Here is a 23,204-nt window from a genome sequence, read left to right on the forward strand (position 1 = left end):
GGTGACCAATATCCAGTTTACGGGCTTGCTACAGAAGGCACCTAACCCACCCTTGTTGCTTTCACCTGCTTTTCCATCTGAATAGGGCATAATCACAAGCTTGACTAATCTAAAGGAGGGTGCTCCCTGAATATGGGATGGATCTAAGATAGCAGCACGCAGAGAGAGTTGACTTTGGATTCAGAATGTGCTCACACTGTCTCACCACTGATGGGAGCTTGGGAGCTTTACTTCGCCTCCTGAGCTTCAGTCTCCTAATCAGCAAAGTGACATAATCACTCCTACCTCCCTGGGTTATTGTGAGGATGGAGAAAGATGATAATGCCTACCATTTCTGAAGTGCCTCTTACCTGTGTCCTCCAGTGATAAGTGATGTGTGTCCCTTTTTAAATCTTCAGAACAACCGTGGAAGGTTACTCTGACTGCTAAAACTGGGAGCTTTAGCAAAGGGAGATTACATTTGGTGCCTCTGACCGCAAAATTTGAAAGTGGTGGAACTGAGATCTAAATCCAAGTTTGTCCAGGCCTAAGCTGTTAGATGTATACAGGTGGTTCACATCCTGATTTTTTCTCAAATATCTGAAATTCCATGAAAGTACTATACAGCCTATCACTTTTTCTCTTGTATCAACAATTAAAAGACTGCAAAGACAGCCTCCCTTGAGTTACAATATATAAAATGACAGATGAGAGTATGAAATAAGCTATTTCAGGAGATATTTTTGTGCAGTTAGGTTGCTGGTCCTCTCAGGATGGGGGTTCATACGCAGCTTCAAAGAGTGATGTCATAATAACCTGAGTGGAAGGGAACATTACCAAGCATTCCTCTTTATTGCAAAAGATGCCTATGTTATTTGACAGGAGTTATAACTCAAGCAACCTGAATTTTATATATAGTGTCAATAAGAATATATTTGTTTATTTAAAAAGAAAATCTACATAAGTTATAGTTTTATCATCTTCACAAGGCTTTAGAAAACTGAGTTTTTCACAGAAGTCAATTTCTTTGGGACACAGGATGTTTCAGTCACAAAAGAAAGAAAAAGGTAAACAGATAAAATCCTAAGGTGAGTAAAATCCAAAAAGAGCCATTAAAATGGGCCAGTAAGATTTATAAGCACAAAAACTTCTAATTAGGTGGTTAAGACAATCAAAGGCATGAGTGCTGCAAATAAATATTCAGACAAATAAAAAGATAAAGGGAAACCCTTATTATTTGTGAAAACTAAAACCACGGCTACGTTTTTATCCCAAAACATTGCCAGATTGGAAACTGCCCAGTATTTACTGTGACGCCAGCTTCCATGTCAATGGAAGCTTCCCCGACTGAAAAAGCTGAAAGGTGTACTTAAGTCTATGAACAAGAAGGAATTATGCCTGGAAAACCAAACTGAGCCCTGACTCAGCTGAGCTCTTGATCGGTGAGCTCTTGATTGGCAGCTCTAATATGGTACCTCTGCTGGAACCACCAGGCCATCATTGCTGTGGTGATTCCTGGCTGTGCCAAGGTAACAATTTCAAATTAGAATGACTCTCTGGCATGCGCATGGATTTGCAAGTTATGTTTCTAGGTAGGAAGAGCCCCAGATTTTAGCATCCAAATTTTTAATTTCTTTCCACCTTGTTTGTGGCATCTGTGAGATTTAGTACTCAGAGCAGCTTTCATGAACCTATGCAGAACATTGCGAAATGTTTTTTGGTCATTTAACATTTGCATTCACCATATATATATCTGAGTGTCTTCTAACAGTGTAGCTTTTCAAAATGAAATCCACTCAGTTCAGAATCAGCTGCTGCGTATTCAATCAGAATATGATTATAAAAACTCCAATCAATTAATATACCCTCATTGCCGTGGGATACATTTAACACTTTGCTTCATTAAACATGCTTTATCGAATAGAAATATTTGGTTGCATGAGACAGAGAGTGACTTTGACTACCAACCAGAAGAGAATATCTTTTGTTGGAAGGATATGGAAAAACTGACCTTTTGGCCAGTAGACAGTAGGGACCTCCATTGACATTTCCACCACCATTGGCAGACATAACTCCCCAAGGCAAAGTCAGGACCCTGTCATAAGATGAAAGATAAATAGAGACTGCACAGACAAAATCATCACATGCCCACCTTAAAATGAGGAAGCTGTGCCAAGAACATCAACTATCTTATAAGAGAATGTGCTCCTTGTCTTTGGAAAGGAATGCTCTCACTGGGGAAAGGGCACAAGATTAAAAACTATACCAGAAACTCTCTGAATTTTAGAAAATGGAAGAGAGAGAACAAATGAGATGAGGAATAACTGATTTGAGAATTTTCAACTTCAAACTAAGTATGTGAAAATTTGGAAATCTGCCTCACTTGCATTTATCTTAGTGAATTCCCCTATCACTTACTCACACAGACACACCATTTGTTTTACTTATCTCAGTCCTAAAGTAATGTGTATTTGAGTTCTTATGTGATTAATGCCTATGTCCTCCATTCTACCTTGAGCTATAAGAGGGGAGAAGCTCTACCGGATTTTGCACACCATTGTTACTTCGGCATCTCGCACAATATGTGGTGCTCATGAATATGCATTAACTGACAGGATGAAGTATCTTTAGAGAAATGTCAGTAGCGTGATATTAGTCCTACTGCACCCTAGCAAAAAATAACTACATGGTAAGATTCATTATTATAAAGAACACTATTTGAAAGTTAGAGCCAGAGTTCATATTCTGATGACTATAGTTTTGGTGTGTGTCTTTTTTTTAAAGGTATTTCTTGTAACACAAATCAGTATTTTAATCAGTGTCTTAGGCTCTGGTACTGCATGGGAATATTTGAGTCCCCAGGGATAGAATGTATTTCGTTATGTTTGCCAGCTATGCGGTCCTCAAAATCCCTCCACTGAGTTGCTTATGCAAATCCTCCCTCTCATAAATCTCCATCAGCCATTGCTAGTCAAATTATGTTTGCCTGGTGTTTCTCTGTAAATCCTGCAAATCTGTTTCCTGTACTCTCCCCAAAACTGATGGGAAGTTAATCGCTCTGTAATTGTGTGCTATGTTTCATGTCCTCATCATGAGTAATGTTGCCATGTTCTCATCCTCAACCACCTGATTCGTTAACAGCCAACTCCTAGAACTAAGAGGAGGAAAGACGAAAATAATTTGGTTAGAGCAAGACTTAAAATGTCAGAAGTCTCTCATAAAAGTAGGCTAATGAAAATAGAAGAAAATAGAAGAAACTAGCTAAACAAAGTATTGCCTAAACACAGATTCATTAAATATAGGAAATTAAATTTGGCATAACAGAGAATAAAGCTTTTTAAAATACATTAAAGATTTAATTTGCATTTCTCTTTTGCTTTTTTTTTTTCTCAAGGAGATCGTGTTTTATGCAAGTGTCTTTTTTAGAAGAAAATCAGGCATTATAGATCTTCCCCCAAAGGTGTATTTCTTTTCCAAAACAAATCCTTACTTTTGAAAATATTTGGTAATTAAAACAATAGGCCAAATGTTCAAATCATAGCCTAGAAATGAATGTAATACACCTATGAAGCGCACATGAGCAAATGGTGAGTTATGAAGCACATGCTTTAACATACTGTAAGATCTTGCACAAACATGGAGGCACAATCTTGGAAAATCACTGAAATACTGCTTTTTAACATTTAAAAAATCAAAATTGAGGCGGGTATTTTCTCCTTCAAAATAACACTTGTAACAGGGGATTTATTATCTTCTCTGTTAAACATTCTGTAATAGAAAAAGATTCCATCCATCATACTTACCCTGAGGTCATTTTTATTTAGGACTCTATGATGAAGTTGGGAGAAAAGGATATAACCAAGGATGAAGAGTATTAATATATGTGGGGAAAAAAGAGGATTAATGTATTTGTATCAGTGATTTGAGAAGCTCATCAACCACACAATTTATGCTCTGAGCCCTAATTGTTAAGATTCTGTACCACCTCATAAATAAATATATGAAACCTATGGGTCAGATTTTCCTTTGCAAAACTCAATCATTATTCATGGAAAGTGTAAGATTTTAGATCTCACATATATTTCAGACACTTTAGTGCTTTGAGTCAGCCTTAAATGGCAGTGCCTGGGATTTTGCTCCCCCTTTAGTACAGCCAGCTAGGATTTTAGTGTTTATGGAAATAAAACATAAAAAAAGTAATATATCCCATGACAAACATTGAGAGACTTGGGTGCTTTACAAGTCCAAATTTTTAAACATTTTTTTATATTATAACAATTTTTGTAAAACAGCTTTAACTTTGAATGATGAAAATCTTACACAGGAATGACTGCTACATTTTTAATGCACCCACAAGAGAAAACTATTTTTTGGTAATCTCGTAAGTGGAAATAAAGACAATTCTTCATGTTCAAGAAGTGCTGACTATGAAACAAGGATTAGATGCAGCTTAGTTGTATTTTTGGTGTCTTTGGGGACTTCCTGGTTCTTGCCAAACTTGATTTTCCTTATTAAAGTGAAAATATTAATCTCTTTTTAAAATGTATAAATCAAATTAGAAATGAGAGCCATTCTATTCTCTTTTGCAGAAGGTCATGCATACAAGGAAGAGGCATATGGAACTGTTTCAGGAGCTGAATCAGAAATTTCAGACTTTGGACAGATTTCGGGATATACCAAATACAAGCAGTATGGTGAGTATGCGTTGCTTCATTGGTGCCTGGCGCCCCACTAATGATGTGTCCTGTCAGCCATTATCCTTGCCCTCCAGGAGCTTTTCATTGTCTTGTGATCACAGAAGTAACATACATAGAAAAAAACAAATAATGCTCCACAATGTATTTGGAATATACTAAGAAACAAATTAGGAATGATAGACTCTTTAAGCATCTTTATTCATGTTTTAAACGTTCTCAGTTATAAGCTTTAATTGGAGTTAGTTATATATCAAAATGTATTAGGTTCACCTGGCCCTTTTATCATTGTTAAAAGTCAATTAATTCAAATACCTAAATAGATGTCTAAATATTTTCATTTGAATGTCTGACATTTTAAGATCATAAAATATAGTTATGTATTTCTTTATATTATGCATATTTATATTATGCATATATGCGCATACACACACACACACACATATATACACACTTGAATGTACACTCTGTTACCTGAAACCTAAGTGTTAGGTTTTTGTCTCCAGGAGACTCATTTGTCTTACGAGAAGAGTTTTGGGAAAGTTCAACATTGGAGCACTGGACCATTTTCTTCTCATTCATTCACACTACTACAATTCTAGCAGAGGAATTCATGAAACGATGTTTTGCAAGCACCATGAACATAGCCCAGTCATGGCTCCAGAGAAGGCTACATAATTATTTGTGAGGGCCCTGGATCAGAAGTACAAAACTCAACCAAGATCTATCTGATCTTGAGCAATTACCCAGCTCTGGTTTCTAAAGCTCAGTTTTTCCCAAATTGAACAAAGAAAACAGTAATTAACAAGTGCTTTCTTTGATTCTCATAACGCTTTCCAAAGCAGGTAGGGCCCATGAGAGGTTAAGCAGCTGAGGCTCAGCTATGAGAGACATCTGCCATCTGACTCCACTGTTCCTCACTCCAAATATGGTGCTCTTGCTTTGCCTTACACCTTTGCAGCTCTTCCCCTCCTCCCAGCATCTGGGGTTCTGGTGTATATATATATCACTCTAAGACACATGGTGTTCGATCACTTTCTAACTCTAGTCTGTCTTGGATATGTGTGTTGTGAGTGTAAGTCCTAGCTTCCTGATGAGTAAGTAACATGAGTTTATCAAGGACAAGAATTCATGTGCCCTTGTTTTTCCTGTATTCCTCTCAGTACTAGTACGGTGCTGGTCATGGTAATTCATCAGTACGTAGCTGCTCTTGATTTATAGAATGTTTCTGATAGTTCAGTCTGTGTTTGGTTAAATGAAGATCATAAGAAAACAAACCTTAACTCTTAATTGGTCTGTAAATAATACGTGTGTATATCAACCTATTTTCCTCCTTACAGCTAGAATCATGCATTATTTGTTATCATCAGCACAATGCTGGGCAAATAGAAGACACTTAACATGTAGTGAGTGGCTCTTTCTTATCTACTCCTCCTAATACTGGGCGGTCAATTTTTAGTTCACCAGGCAAATGAGAATTGCACCATTGAGATTAGACCTAAATACATTAGCTACTCATTTTGGAATACTGAAAGCTAACATTGAAATAAACTGAAGAAGCTTCATTTGTTTAAAACAAAAACAAAAAAAAAAAAAGGAAAGGGTTATGTTTATAAATCTGAAAGTCTTATGCAACAGATACAGCTGGCTGACTGCTATAATATGATTGTAATTTCCCCTTGTTGTATGGTCTGGGTATTAAATCATTAATGGCACAAATATCTGTATCTCAGTTTCCTGACAACCAAAATAGCCTACTAATTACACCACATCTCTGCAGCAGCACGCCTTTTCTAGAAAAGATTTATAAATATTTATCATTTGGGAGGTTAGGAGTGGGAAGGATAGAGTTGTCATTGCTGCTTGACTATTGTCCTAAATATCTGAGAACAGAAAAAAAAAAGTTCCTTATTCAGTTTTGATTAATAATGAACATGTGAGTGAGTTCATTATCCTTAATTCAGTCATAATTCGTGTGGCACATTGCTAATGAAAAATCGCATAATTGGATAGAGAAAGACATTTTCAAAACAAAAATCTCAAAGTCTTTTCCTTTTTTTCTGGCTACTAACTCACAACACCTGCCTAGCACTGCAAATGATGGTAATTATGTAGAATTTTGGGAATCAAAGGGAACCCAAAAGACCATTTAGTCCATTTCCCCGCTTCCAGGCAGGACAACATCTAAATCACACTATAAAGAAAAGGCAGTGTGGAAAGAATTCTCTTACTCTGAGTGTGTCTCACAAACTATTCTCCATCAAGAACCCTTTCCCCCAAGGAGCTTCTCCAAATTCTTGCTCTTCCAGAATATAGAATAAACAAATTCTCTCACAGTGAAATCGTACGGTGTTTGACTTATACAAATTCTCATTGCTAGGTTGGAAGAAGGAAGGAAAGAGAGAGGAGAAGAAAGGGAGAAAGAGGGAAGGAGGAAAAGAGAAAAGGATGGATGGAGGGAGGGAGGGACTTGTCCGGAAGTAATAGCTAGTCTGCTCCTAGACCCCTGAACTGTGGGAAGTGCTCAGGTGGCCCTGCATTTTAATATGCAGCTAATATTCCATTTCCGTGTATACAGCCTAAGACCAAATTAGCATCTTTGGAAGCTTCATGCATGTTGGCTTATATTGAGTTTATGGGTTTTTTTTATTGTGGTATAATTAACAGTATTAATTATGGTTTGATATTTGTATATACTGCAGAATGATCACCCAGTTAATCTAGTTTCCTCCTGTCAGCATATAAAGTTATGTAATATACAATATTGTTGATTATAATCACCATTCTGTATTTTACATCCCCATAACGTATTTGTCTTAGAAGTGTGTATCTTTCAACCTCCTTCTCCCATTTCACCTTCCCCCCAAATCCCCTCCTTGCTGACTACTACCAGTCTATTCTTTTCACTCCCAAGTTTTGTTTTGTTTCTTCATTTGTTTTGGTTTTTTAGATTCTACATATAAGTGAAATCATACGGTGTTTGACTTATTTCATAATAAGCATAATAACCTCTAGTCTATACATGTTGTCACAAAAAGGGCAAAATGCCACTCTTTTTTATGATTGGGTAGTATTCCATTGTATATCTATAGACGACATCTTTATCTTTTTGTCCATCAATCATACACTTTGGTTGTTTCCATATCTTGGCCATGTAAATAATGCTGCAGTGAACATAGGTGTGCATATGTCTTTTCAAATCAGTATTTTAATTTTCTTCAGTAAATAGCCAGAAGTGGAATTGCTGGATCATATGGTAGTTCTGTTTTTAGTTTAGGAACCTCCATACTCTTTTGCACAGTAGCTGCACCAGTTCACATTGCCACCAACAGTGCACAAGCGTTCCTTTTCCCCCACATCCTTGCCAACACTTTTTATTTCTTGTCTTCTTGATAATAGCCATTTTCACAGGTGTGAGATATTTCATTGTGGTTTGGTTGCCTCCTTTGTTTTAAATTTATTGACCATATATACATGCGTTTATTTCTAGGCTTTTTTTCAATTAGCCAAGGTATGGTACATCATTGGTTTTTGATAAAATGTTCAGTGATTCATCGGTTAACACACAGTGCTCATCACATCACATGCCCTTAGAAAGGGTGGGGGTAACTGGGTGATGGGCTCTTTAAATTCTGGTCCATTAGTCTGTTTTTATGCCAATACTATACTGTTTTGTTTACTGTAGCTTTGTGATATAGTTTGAAATCAGGGAGTGTGATGTCTCCAGCTTTGTTCTTCTTACTCCACATTGCTTTGACTATTTGGGATCTTTCCTGGTTCCATATAAATTTTAGACTTGTTCTGTTTCTGTAAAAATTGCCATTGCTATTTTGATAGGGATTGTATCAAATCTATAGATTGCTTTGGGTAACATGACATTTCAACAATATTAATTCTTCCAGCCCATGAACATGGTATATCTTTCCATTTATTTGTGTCTTATTCATTATCTCTCACCAGTTTCTTATGGTTTTCAGTGTATAAGTCTTTTACCTCATTGGTTAAATTTACTCCTAGATACTATATTCCTTTTGGAATAATTGGAAATGGAATTTTTTTCTTGATTTCTCTGAGAGTTTTTTGTTAAGTGTATAAAAATACAAAAGATTTCTGTATATTGATTTTGTATCCTGCAGTTTAATTGAATTTATTGGTTGTAACAATTTTTTGGAGGAGTCTTTAGGGTTTTTTACCCATAAAATTATGTCCTTTACAAATAGGATAGTTTTACTTATTTTTTTTTCCAATTTGGATGTTATTTATTTCCTTTTCTTGCCTAATTGCTTCAGCAAGGACATCTAGTACTGTATTGAATAAAAGTGGCAAGAGTGGGCATCTTTATCTTGTTCTTGATCTTAGGGGAAAAGCTTTCAGCTTTTCACTACTGAGTATAATGTTAGCTGTGGTCTTGACATATCTATCTATTAAATCCATCTGGTTTAATGTATCATTTAAGGCTAATGTGCAGTGTTCTGTCTGCATGATCTATCATTGATGTAAGTGAGGTGTTACAGCCCCCTAGTGTAATTATATCATTATCAATTTCTCCTTTTACATCTGCTGATGTATGTTTTATTCACTTATGTGCTTCTGGGTTGGGTGCATAAGTACAAATTTATATCTTCTTGCTGGATTGACCCCTGTACCATTATGTAATGCTCATTGTCTTTTATTAGTCTTTGTTTTAAAGTCTGTTTTGTCTGACTTAAGTATAGCTACCCCAGCTTTCTCTTGGTTTCCATTTGTATGAAACATCTTTTTTCATCCCTTCACTTTTAGTCTGTGTGTGCCCTTACAACTGAGGTGAGTCTCTTATAGGCAGCATATGTGTGTCTTGTTTTTGTATCCATCCAGCCACTCTATCTTTTGATGGAAGAATTTAGTGCATTTACATTTAAAGTAATTATAGATAGGTATGTACTTATTGTCATTTTGTAATTTGTTTTCTGCTTGTTTCTGTGGTTCTTCTCTTTTCCTTTTGTCATCTCTTGCTCTCTTCCTTTGTGGTTTGATGCTTTGCTTTAATTTTATGTATTTACTGTAGGTTTTGGCATTGTTGTTACCATGAAGTTTATATATCTCAGCCTATATATATGCCAATCTGTATTAAGTTGATAGCAAGTTAAGTTTGCATGCATTCTAAAACATTTTAATCCCCCCTACATTTGATGTTTTTGATGTTACATTTCACATCTTTTATTTTGCGTATCCTGTTGTAGTCATCATTTTTACTACTTTTGTATTCTGGGTTGGGATTTTTTGCTTTCAGCACTTTGAATACATCATGCCACTCCCTTCTAGCCTGCAGTTTTTGCTGAAAAATCTGCCGATATACATAACGAGTTTTCTTTTTTGTTTTTTTTCCTGCTGTTTTTAAGATTTTCTCTTTAACTTTTGACATTTTAATTATAATGTGTCTTGGTTTGGATCTCTCTGGGTCTATCTTATTTGGAAAGCTCTAGGCCCCCTCAACCCATAGGCCCATTTCCTTCTTCAGGTTTGGGAATTTTCAGCCATTGTTTTTTTAAAGTAAGTTTTCTGTCCCTTTCTCCTCTCTTCTTCTGGGACCCCTAACGATTGTTTTACTCAGTGTTGTCCTGTGGGTCCCTTAAGTTATCTTCACTTTATTTTTTTGTGTATGCAGTGCTCTGTTCGGCTGAGTTCTACTGGTAGGTGCAGTAGTCCTTTATCACTAAAGAACCATGGGCCTCAGACCTAAAGGGTGTCCAGACATTTAGGAACAAATAGCAAGAACCACAGTACTACTGGGAATACCATGGGATGCCAGAGGAGATGAACAAGCCAACGTTATTGACACTCTGATGAAGTTTAAAATTAGCCATTTTAGTTCATGGATCCACGGTACTTGATCTTCAAAATATAAATGGAAAATCACATCTGTTCAAAGCAAATGAACAAATAATTTACATATCCTGAATCATTTTAGGACTGAACTAATTCAACTTTTTCAAACTAAGGATTCCCAGAAAGCTCCTTTAAGCTCCTTTAAGACACAGCCTTTGTCTAAGATGGATAAATCCTCTCCATGGCTTGATGCAGCAGAATTCACACCAGTCAACCTTACATTCAGTGATTGATCATTCAGGTCACTGTAGTGCCCTGAAATGTTCAACCATTCCCCATTGCCTACAAAATAAATTCCAAATTGAGTGGCCTGGCATACAATGTCCCTTATGATCTGGCTTTCAGTTCACCTTCTGCCTATTTATTCTATTCTTTTTCACTCCAACTAAAATAAATTGGTTATTTTTCTCAGAGTTGTCCCACCTGCATGCTCTCTGGATTTTTACTTCCCAGTATACATGCCTGTTCAGGCTCCAATCACATGTCTTTATGACCAAGCTCATTCTTCTATGACAATTCTAATATCACTTTTCTCAGAGAGGTTTACATGCTTTCCACAAAAGGAAGCCTTATCTCCACCCCGTCTGTACCCCATCAGCACTTTTCCTAGATTACAGACACAGATATAACTATATATTTATACCTTCATATAACTATAAACAACTTCATAATAAGTATGACTACTACATAATGACCATTTATTAAATACTAGGTGTTATGCCAGGCCCCTTGACTTTTTTTATTTTTGCAACTCCATAAGGTAGGTAGTCTGCACACTTTGCCAATTCCTTTGGCCCACAATACAAAGCATATCTTTGTTTTACAAATATTAAAATTGAGGTTCAAAGAAATCAAGTAAACTGCTCAGAGTTACATTCACATAAAATGGAGCAACTAGAATTTGGACCTGCGTATATCAGGCTTTAAATCTTATGCTTCCTCGCGAACCATGTTGGCTTGCCATCTGCTTCATCACTTTATCCTCCCTAGTGCCTAATATGATGCCCGATACAGAGGATCTGATAAATATTAGTTGAAGGGAGCAAGGAAGGGTGGGGAAGGGAAGAGTTACAAGACAATATAGTTCATAAGACTTCCTTAGGATATTAGACTAAATCAAAATTAATCCCCTGCACATATCCTAAAGGCTAAAATTTTATCACGTCTTAAATATTAGCTATTATTGTTTTGGATGTACTCATGATTAAGGCTAATAAGTGTTAAAAACATCTAACACACTGAGGATTTTAACAATCTAACTTCCCGTTATGGTATGTATTTCTATAGGTTGTCTCTCGTTTATCTATACTTGAGAGTGATTTTTATTCTTTTCGATGGAACCCAGATAGTAATTGCAGTACCTGTTTTACATTCCCCCTACTAATTAATTACAAGCAGTTGAAGGCTAGAATTTAGGGTTAAGGGGAAGGGATAAAGGACACATTCAACAATTATAGTAGCTTAAGTGTTTATAGCTTAATTTGTTCTAAAGAATTCAGTCATGATTTTCTTGTTCTTTGAGGTCACTCAGCATAGTCTATTCCATTCAGATTCCCTCATTTTACAGAAATCTTTAAACACTTATTTAAAATAAATCAAGTTCACTGATAAATCTTAGCGAATATCAAGCTATAGAAACTTTGAATAATGTCTACTCATGTTTATTGAGCCCCAACAACATGGAAGGTCTGGGTGGAGTCCTAATTAGACAGGTCTTGAATATTAAGTTGTAAGAGGATATATACTATGGAATATAAGGAACGCTGGCTGGTAGACATTCTTTAAAATCCCTTATAGTGCTGGATATACTTTCCAAAAAGCTGTGCTCTTTGAAGCGAAGAATGATTTTTGCTAAATTAGTGTGCTGCCCAAATACATAGAAAATTGTGAGGAATATACAGCAGAGAAAAAAATAAGATTACGCAAGGGACATAGCATTTTAATGTTTTAAAAAGGATAATTTCTTAAAAACTAAAAGTTAATGAAATTCAGTTTTATGAAATATGGCCAGTTTGGGGACTGTTTTTATTATTACATAACATGCCCCATTACATATCTTCAAATTTTATCTCACCAAAGAGTCTGCCAAAATACTTAAATTTTCTGCATTTAGTCTTAGCAGAAACGCTTCTTTCTACCTGAGGTAGCTATACTGACATTTCCCAAGATACCCAAAACAAACATCATCTACTTTGCCTTCCATAAATTATTCAATTCTTTTGATTGCTGGAAAATTTTAGGATAACATAAAGAAGGTGTTCATCAGTTTGTTCAGTGAAAGAAAACTAAAATCAAAACCATTTCCTGCAGCTGGCCACAATTTCAAATCATCTCTGAATCATATAAACTGGATTAAGTTCACAAACATGCTCTCTTCCTGGGAATTTCAATAAGCGGTAATCCTCATCATCAAATAATGACCCTCTTTCCCCTCTCTTCTCAACAGGAAAACCCAGCACCAAACAAGAATCCATGGGACACTTTCAAAAACCCCAGTGAATACCAACATTACACCACAATCAATGTCTTAGATACAGAGGCAAAGGATGCTTTGGAACTGAGGCCAGCAGAGTGGGAGAAGTGTCTGAATTTGCCTCTGGATGTGCAAGAGGGTGACTTTCAAACAGAAGTTTAACAATCCAAATGGACTGAGGTGGATATAAAACAATTTACTGCACTGACACTTAAGACTTGGGAAGCCTGACATTTCTATCTGGACAGTATGACTATCCTATGTCAGGACCTTCATGTGCCAAATGTCAGTGGTGTTTGCATATGGTAACTTCTCACTAGTCAGGCTAGTGGAGAGAGGACCAGGTGTACAGTTCTGACCATCCTGTGTTGTAAGTACCCGTGGAATGGATTTGTAAGGTAATCTTTATAGATAAACCTCAAGCAACGATTCATGTTGTAACCGCTTCATATGGTTTAGTTTTCAAAAAACTTCACCATGAAGCACAATGTATATATTTATGCAGTTTTTAAAGTTTATAACAGTCTGTTTGGCCATTACTACACTTTTTACTTTATAATATAAAAGCAAAGTTTTTGTCATTAAATGAATGTTTGTTGAGCTACATTCTTCATTGCTTTAAATGCAATAAAGTAATAATCTCACTTTTATATGAATAATATATTTCACATCTTTATTATTGCAGTTTTCTCTAGAAAGCTCTGAGTAGCTTTCTCTGCTGCAACTGTGTATAAAATATTTAAAATGTTGTATGGTGTAAATAAACTTTTGTCTACATATCAGTTTTTTAGTGCATTTTATTTTGGATTTGTTGAACAGAAATTTACATATTTATAAAGTTTTTTTTTCAATACAGATACTGAAAATGTATTCACAGTTTTAATAGCATACCGTTATTACTCCTTTGAGGCTAATGATTTCTCAAATGTAATAGTAGGTTTGTATAGTGCTTCTGTATTTTTTACTCAAGCATCCTTTGGAACAATGTACCATGTAAATGGGGCTTGTCAGAAATCTGCCATCATAGTCTTACATAAATATTATGGTTTTTTTCTATCTTGTGGCAAAAAGACAACTAGTAGAAAATAGTAAGTTGCCATACAAAAAATAATACAGGGAAAATGTTTATTATAAGTAACGAAGTCCATTGCATGTTTCACAAAAGAAACTACTTGTACTATAGTTCTTCGTAGCATACAAAAAAAAAATGAACTTATTCAGGATTTTTAAAAAATCTTATCTGTATATTCTCTAGCAGAAGGAAAAGGGGAGTGGATGTATTTGGTAGATGCTTTCTGGTTTGAGAAGTGGGAAGCCTGAGGTGAGCCGGTCCCTAGTGTCCTCTGTAGTGGAAAGCCACACCCGTGATGTCTCCTGCTTTCTCAAAGCCTCATTAATGGAAACATGGTGCAAAGGATTTCGGCAATTTTGTCATCCTTTTAATGGATGATGAGACTGTGTCTTTCAATCTAAGGGAAGCATAGGGAGTGGAAAGATTAGGGTCTTCAAAACTCCTACAACGTTTATTTAGATTAGTTTGTTGTTAAACCTAAGCTGCGTGGTCTTGTGTGGTCTGTCAGAAACTCAAGTGAGCTGGCTCCAGCTACCCATGACCTGGGGGACCTGGCCCTGCAGGCCGTGAGTCCAGGCAGAGACAAAGGTGCTTCAACACTCAAGTGCACCACTAAGCTAGAGCCTTAAAAACCACCCAGCTCAGGCTGAACTGTCAGATACTTCTAATGTTCTCCATGTAAAGATGTTAAAAATATATTTTTAACCAGATTTTAAAAATAAAAGCAACATCAGAATATAACATAACTAAGGAGTGATTTTTCTATAGAATAAACTTCATGCTAATTATAATGTAATTGTAATAGTAAATGTTTATTAAATTTATAAGATGACTTTCTGGTGATAGGAATATTTAGTAAATTTCTCTCTCATTCTCTTTCTATATCCATGTATCTATAAATACATACATATGCACATATGTATGTATATGTGTATATATACTTAACATGTTTGTGTATATATATACACGTATATATACACATGCTTAGCTCCATCTCAGTAACCTATGGAGTGAATGAGAACCATGTAGGCAGTTCCCCATTTCAAACTGTAAGATCTTGACTTAAAAAAAAGAAAAAAACCCTCAATAAGTATATATTTGAAAACATAAATTCTATGTTTAAAAACCAAATTCAATATATTAGACTAATATTTCTTGTAAAACTACAATAGTCACTGCCATAAAAGGAAATCTTATATTTTTTCACTTCTATTTTTCTCTAGTTCTAGTAACTCAATATCAGATTAATATATGAAAGCTAACCAGAAATTGCATACTTGAAAATGTTAGGGTAACTTTTTTGTGACTCTAAGAGGGATGCCAAGTTGTAGGGGTGCTTTTCCTTTGTTTTTTAATCTATAAGGAAAACAATGCAGGCAGGTCAATAAGTACCAGGAATCATAATTTTAAGGAAGCTCTCATTTGAGTCCACGTCTTATAAGTTTCCACTACATGTGCACATACGCGTACTCTGCCAAAGCTGACTTGCAGCCGCCCCCTCCGACAGTCCTGGGCAGTTCTCTCTGAGCCCACTGCACTCACGACCCGCCAAGAACTCTGTGCCCTTGGACTGGTAGTCCTTCCCCTCCCCCCACATCTAAATTTTTATCTTTGCTTCAAGGTCCACCTCATATTTGATCTTCACGAAGTTTTTCATGATTTTTCAAGTTAGATATAGTTTCTCCTGTGAACTCTTATGGCGATGCTTCTGTACCTCTCTTAGGACTTTTAAAGAAAACTTCTACCTTGTTATTTATACACATTTCTGATAACCTCTGGTGGACTGTAAGTGCCTGGAGGGCAGGATTCATGTCTGATCCATTTTTGTATCTCTCAAGGGACCTAGCACAATAATGTTCACACAATAAATGTTTGTTGAATTATTTGTGGAATTTATTTTAGTATTGCTTACAGTCATGCATTTGCAGCAAGTCACACATTCAAAAGTGTTTACTGAGCATTATGTATTTACTTGTTCGTTAGGAGAATATAAGACCTCTGTTTTAGGGAGTTCACAATCTACTAAAGATGGAAACTACAAATGTGAAAGTAAAATTATTTAAATATCATAAGCTCTTATTACCCTATATTGTCTTTTTGCCCTTAAGATTACCACATGAGGCAGAAATTAATTATCCTACAGAAATGGAGACTCAGAAGAGGTTAGGCAATCTAAGATCACCATAAGTAAATGACAGACCCAATATTAGGGCCCCCATCCTCTTCTACTCTGGGATCATTCCCATGATACTGTGAAGTTTCTGCTGTTCCTTCTAGATTATTAAGTCCCCAGAGCAAATAACCATGAAATTCATGGAGATGTTTTTCAGGCTAGTAGTAAGGCATTAAACTGAAAACATGCATCATCAGCGGCCATGGGGGTGGTGAGGCCAGTGGCTAATTGTAGCAGAAAAGCATGGCTGATGAAAATAGCGAGCAATGTTAAATAGATTTGGTCTGTCGCGCACTGTGTGATTCTATTTGCAACACTCACCTTTCAAATTCTCTTCAAATGTAACTGCTGTTTCACTAGTTTTGTGATTACTTACAGGCAACAGGAGACAGAAGAGAGAGGCCAACCTGAATTTTCAGATTGGCTTCAGACACTCTCTAAAAACATAGCCACATTTTTGAAAGTTGCAGTCAGTAAATCACTGCTTCAGAAAACTGAGTTGCAAATTTTAAATCATTCTCAGCTTCTTAGAAAATGTTTACTAGTTTTAGTTTTTTTCAAGTTGTCTATGTCAAAATCAATTAAATTCGACACGTTTATATTACTTCATTGAAGAATATGAAAACAAATACGTCTCCAGCATGGCAGTCTGCACAGTTTTCTATGACGACAAAAACCATCTTCCCCTGATGCACTTCTGTAGTTAAATTCATAACTGAGGTAGTAACAGAACTGAGAATCCTAAAATGTTTGAAATAGAAGAAATCTTGTCAGCCAATGAAAATGCCAATTATATTCAGGGGCCAAAAAACAAATCCAGACTTAGGTAAGGAGAGACTTCATTTGAAAAAACTATTGCAATAGCGCAAAGGGACTATTGCAATAGGAAGAACGCTCTAATTATAAAATCTATAAGCACCCCAGATGCCAGGCAGAAAGGGCTTTTCTTTCATAGGGAAGAGTCAACAAGACTAGAAAGAACCAGATGTGGGAGAGTGAGGTGAGCAGACGGTGTGATAAGTAGGTGAACAGAAAGTGTCCTTGTAGCCAGCCAACTCTGGAAGAGATGGTTAGGGGAGATTGTTCAACCTTCCAGTGCTTAGCTAATCTCCCAATTCTCGTTTAAACAACTCAGGATGGGCCAGAGTTCAGAGGCCTGGGGAAAAGCAAGACAACTAACTGAAGTTTGGTGAGGTTAAGTTAGCAAGTATTTTGTTCAGATTGGTCACTGGGGACAAATCATTCATTTATGAATTTCTGACACAAAGGATAGGAATTTCAAGGGTCCCTGTCTGACCTTGTCATAAATATACAAGAGGTTCACTGAGAGTCTTGCCGAATGTCAAAGGGTGGTTCCTTTGCAGTAAGTTGTTTTCCCAGAACACAAAAGGGTGTGGGGATTTCCTGACTATTGCTGTTTTCCAAGGGCATAGGGCTCAGGTAAAGTTCAACACTGTCAGGGGAAGAAACTAAGCCTACTGGCATAAGACTTTTTCAAAAATTAATGTCCAGCCAGCAGTGGTTAATAGAAAGGATTTTCTAATATCAGACAATAGCTATGGCTTTTTTTAAAAGATTTATTTATTCATTTGATAGAGCATGTGAGCAAGGAGAGAGGGAGAGAGAAAATCCTCAAGCAGACTCCTGCTGAGCAGAGAATCTCATGCAGGGCTCAGTCACAGGACCCTGAGATCATGACCTGAGCCAAAACGGAGTCAAATGCTCAACCAACTGAGCCACCCAGGTGCCCCAACAATAGCTATAGCTCTTTAAACAAAAATAATTCCAAAGTGAAAATGGTAAATATTACAAGCTAGAGGAGAACACTTTATTTTCCTTAATGAGTTTACCAGTCCTCTCTTGGTTGGGATTCCTGCTTGTACATCTATACCACACAACGTGCTAGTCACAGAGGCCAGGGGTCTAGAGTGAAGAAGACGCCTGTCTAAAGTTAAGCTGAGGGGAGTATTCTGACCTTCTTGGTCACAGGTAAACTAATAGGTTGACGTCTGAAAACCAGCTAAATTGATAAGACGCATCTATGAGTTAACCCACTAGAATCACCTCAAAGCACCTGGCCGGATACATCTAGCATTTCTTACATAAAGATAAAATTCATGGTGAAAATGGTTCTTCTGATAGCAACCACCTATATAAAAGGCATAAAAGCCTTTTGAGGGGTGTCTCTGAGTACAACTTCCTCCTCACCAAAACCACAAAACTCCAAAAAGAGGGCCAGCTAGCTTTTAATAATTTTCAACCAAAGGAAAGAGTCACAAAGATTGAAATTGAAGGTCAGCATTTCAGTTCCTATTCTTTCAACCAGGTCAGAGTTTTGTCAACTTTCCAAATGAATGCCTAGCATTAACTAATATTACTCTTTTTCTCTCAAATCTAGAATTTCATTTCTAAAATTCATAGAGTATTTTATATGGACACTGGAAGATAATTTGAGGTAGTGAGCATTTTGTGCTTTATTCTGAAGTAGAGTCAGGTGTTTATTAAAATATATACAGTATTCAACAAATACTTATTTAGAACCAGTCACCATCTAGATATTGTATTAGGAGGTGATGGTTCAACAGCAAGCAAAATTTGGTCCCTATTTTCAAGGGACTTAGCATCTTCGCAGACAGACCAACAAACAGAATCACAATAACTTGATGGATTTATAAGGAAAAGAAAAAAGAGCATGTAATGGGAATATTTGGAAAAGGCACTGATNGCAAAATTTGGTCCCTATTTTCAAGGGACTTAGCATCTTCGCAGACACACAGACCAACAAACAGAATTACAATAACTTGATGGATTTATAAGGAAAAGAAAAAAGAGCATGTAATGGGAATATTTGGAAAAGGCACTGATTATATAAAAATTAATAAATTACTTAAAATGAGCAAAGACAAGGTGACACAGAGACTAATTTAGTACCTGAAATGTATGCCTCAAGGTCCTAGACTCCTGTCTGGAGCTGTGCCAAATGAAGCCTCTGAGCTTCCCAATGAGTAGCGTACACATAGAAAGTGCAGTTAGTTACGCGGTTTGTAGTACGCCTAAGATACAGCCGTCACTTCCTTTCCGGAAGCAGAAGGCCAAACGACGAGTGCCTCTCACAAAACCTCATGCTGAATTACATACTGAATTATCAACACCTCCTTATAAAACCGCTGAGCCCTACAAAGGTATTTCTTATGTCCTTTGTGAAGGGCAATGTGATGCTTAATTTATATCTCAACTTGACTAGATCACAGTATCTAGATATTGGTCAAACACCAATCTAGGTGTCATTTTGAAGTATTTTTTAGGTGAGATTAACATTTAACTCTGTAGACTGAGTAAAGCATATTTCACTCCATCNGGTGCAGTTAGTTACGCGGTTTGTAGTACGCCTAAGATACAGCCGTCACTTCCTTTCCGGAAGCAGAAGACGAAACGACGAGTGCCTCTCACAAAACCTCATGCTGAATTACATACTGAATTATCAACACCTCCTTATAAGACCGCTGAGCCCTACAAAGGTATTTCTTATGTCCTTTGTGAAGGGCAATGTGATGCTTAATTTATATCTCAACTTGACTAGATCACAGTATCTAGATATTGGTCAAACACCAATCTAGGTGTCATTTTGAAGTATTTTTTAGGTGAGATTAACATTTAACTCTGTAGACTGAGTAAAGCATATTTCACTCCATCATGTGGGTGGTTAGGCTCACAAAATCAGCTGATGGCATTAAGAGAAAAGGATGACATTCCCCAAGGAAAAAGAAAGTCTTCCTCCATACTATCTTCAGACTAGAGCTCCAACATCAACTTTTCCATGGNAACTTTTCGATGGGTGTCCAGCTGCTAGCCTGCCCTCCAGATATCAGACTTGCCAGGCCCACAATCACATGATTCAATTCCTTAAAATAAATCTATGTGTACACACACACACACACACACACACACACATCCCATTGGTTCTGCTTCTTTGGAGAACCCTAATACAAGTAAATACTTAATACCCAAATATAATCATCAAAAACATTTTTCAAGAGCCAAAGCTGTTCTTCAGGTACAAAGCTATCCCATGATAGGGCTGAATAGAAAAAAGAAAGANATAATCATCAAAAACATTTTTCAAGAGCCAAAGCTGTTCTTCAGGTACAAAGCTATCCCATGATAGGGCTGAATAGAAAAAAGAAAGAAAGAAAAGAAAAGGATAACGTTGTACTTCAAGAAATTACCCATGAATATGATTTCTCAAAACAGAGGTTTTGGTAATAATTTTAAGCTCTTCTGGGTGCTTATAAATACTTATAAATATTCACTTAATTCCCAAAATTAGCCTATAAAGCAAGTTATATCATTCTTTCCATTTTACAAATAAAGAAACTGAGGTCCATAACTTTGTCAATATCACACAAGGCAGTAAATGGCAGAGCCAAGATTCATCCTCAGTTTAGCCCCAGAGTCTAAACTCCAAAAAATTCTGCTGAAAACTGAATAGGTTTTTGGCAGCAGAAAGTTCAAGGTTAAACTTACTGGCAAGTATTTGGGATGAAATAAGGGCAGATCTGTAGGATGAAGGAGAGAAGGATGGGTATCCAGAGGACCATTCCCCCTCGCACAGAATAGTACTGAGAAAGAACCACCGAGAACTTGCTCAAAACAGAGTTAGGTTTGGTTCAACACAAGGGCGTATGAGAGGCTGAGATCCCAAAGTTCTGCATCATAGGACATCAAAATGATGACTTTTGTTTAGAGAATATTATCAATTGGTTATTGAACCATATCATGTTCATGAAAGTATTTTTTTTAAGTTTGGTGTGTATGGAAAAAACCTAACTTTGATGTGATTTAATTTTCCAGTGATTTGTATAGGATAAACTGGCTTCAAAATATAACTCAAGGTAACAAATTAGTATTAATGAGTCAATTAGATATTTACTAAAAATTGCAATTAGGGCTCTCTGCGTTTAAAGTCATGCTTGCATATAATGATCACATCGGAGGTTGACATATCACTTACAGCCATATTATTTCATGATCATAAAGTGATATTATGAGGAGTTTCTACAGGAGNCATGTACATAAAGTGATATTATGAGGAGTTTCTACAGGAGATTAATTGTATCTTTCTGTTCTGTAAGTTGGGGAGAGATGGTAAGATACCCAATTCAGCAGGAAGTGGCATCAAGCCATTAATGTGAAGAAGCAGCTAGGACACAGCCTGGTATTGTCCCATAGTAAATTCTCTGATCTTTGGAAAGACAATTACCACAAATTTTGACTCTCAAGGTAAAATTAAGACACAGGTTATGTATAAGCATCATTAGCCAGGGAATCATAAAGGTAAATAAAAGCTACAGGTAGTCTTAGGATTTATGTTTTTATCCCCTCATTGAATTACCGTCAAAGTGAAAAAGAGCATAACAACCATCAAAGGAAGATTAGCTGTGTGTCCAAAACTTATGAGAATTCTCTCGAATATTGGCCCAAGAAGACCAGGCTTGTGATGTTCTTCCCTGTAGCACACTGTCATAAATTTTGGACAAAATGTCTAGCAACTAATAGTTCTAATTATGGGAGGAATTGCATGTTGTTCTTAAAATAAATAACTTTCTTCAGCATTAACCCATAATTAATAATTATGATGGTACAAATGTCAAATTGGCCAGGTATATTTACAGATATAGTTTCCTATCTTTAGAGATTTATAATGCATAGTTGTCATTTGAATTATATAACCAAACTAATCCGAATAGCTTTAGATCTATTTCAGTACAAACTCTGACCATCTAATGTCTTTAAATAGGAAGTGCTAAGTACATGCCCAGTGACTCTCATGTCTGAGCCTGGGTGGTGGGGGATGGGGATGGTCCAGGGCTTTCACATGCTGGCTCTTTGCCAATTTCCCCTTTTATGGGAGCAGAGGGAAATAGGGCACTGGAAGGAAGTGACCCTTTGCTGCCTAACCTTCCCAGTGACCCGAGGATCAGCAAAGCAGAACCAAGAATGGAGCGAATTAATGGCAGGGCCTCCTCTTCCCTCACAGTGCAGCCATCTCATCTCTTCAGAAGACAGAGTCAGCCGCCATCCTTCCCAAAAATCACTCTGGACAGATAACCTCCACCATCAAGCCGTTCTACTGAGGACTTTTCTTTGCTCTGTTTTAGGATTTGGGAGTGTAGCCAGCTTTCCGGCAACTATCCATTTCCTTTTCACTTACAGAATTCCTTGGACCCAACTGGCAGACAGATTAACCACATCAAATGGCCCATTCGATGGAAGACTTGGGATAGAGCACTTTACCGGCACAATCTCATTCTCGGTCATTCGTCAGACAGGTGATAACTGGACCCACTCTTCCTCGTGGGGAGGTGCAAAGCTAAAGGATGCCACTTAGCCAGGCTTCGTATTGAAGCTCCCCAGTTACTATCACTGTCCTGCACTTTTTTACCGCTCTGAGTCCTCATTTGCTGGGAAGCTCACTTGCCAAACTACCTTAAAGAAGGAAACGTGAAGGTGCATATGAAACTGTTCTGAGGCCGATTGACACAGAGTGGTGCTTGGGATGGAACACCAGTCTCAGTGTGGGCTGAGTGCTTTTCTCTTGCCACCGAAAGGCACAGAGGAGCAGTCCAAAACTACCACTATCGCTGCCAAGTTTGGCAGCAAATGGAGAGCCCTTCATAGAAATCCATGCTATGGCCTCCTGAACAGGGACCAGGCATTTGTCATCAGCACAGTTTCTTTGATTGAGCACATCATTTATCTAATGAAAAACTTCATTAGGCTTTAAAAATACATGAATTGTAATTAGGGTTGTGGTCTTTTTTTCTAAATCTTTTTTTTTTAAGATTTTATTCATTTATTTGACAGAGATAGAGACAGCCAGCGAGAGAGGGAACACAAGCAGGGGGAGTGGGAGAGGAAGAAGCAGGCTCATAGCAGAGGAGCCTGATG

At 36.9% G+C, this 23,204-nt stretch overlaps 1 protein-coding gene across 5 annotated transcripts in view; it reads left to right on the forward strand.

Moving 5' to 3' along the window:
- Positions 1 to 13,776, forward strand: part of ADGRB3 (adhesion G protein-coupled receptor B3) — a 697,114-nt gene extending 683,338 nt beyond the window's left edge. For all 5 annotated transcript variants that reach the window (XM_034648079.1, XM_034648080.1, XM_034648081.1 and 2 more), the window contains 2 exons: positions 4,569 to 4,673; positions 12,985 to 13,776. In XM_034648079.1, the coding sequence (XP_034503970.1) occupies positions 4,569 to 4,673; positions 12,985 to 13,173 (294 nt within the window). In that variant the 3' untranslated portion in view covers positions 13,174 to 13,776. The remainder of the gene's footprint in view (positions 1 to 4,568; positions 4,674 to 12,984) is intronic.
- The last annotated feature ends 9,428 nt before the right edge of the window (positions 13,777 to 23,204 follow it).

Source organism: Ailuropoda melanoleuca, chromosome 19 (genome assembly GCF_002007445.2).
Source record: "Ailuropoda melanoleuca isolate Jingjing chromosome 19, ASM200744v2, whole genome shotgun sequence".
Classification (NCBI taxonomy): domain Eukaryota; kingdom Metazoa; phylum Chordata; class Mammalia; order Carnivora; family Ursidae; genus Ailuropoda; species Ailuropoda melanoleuca.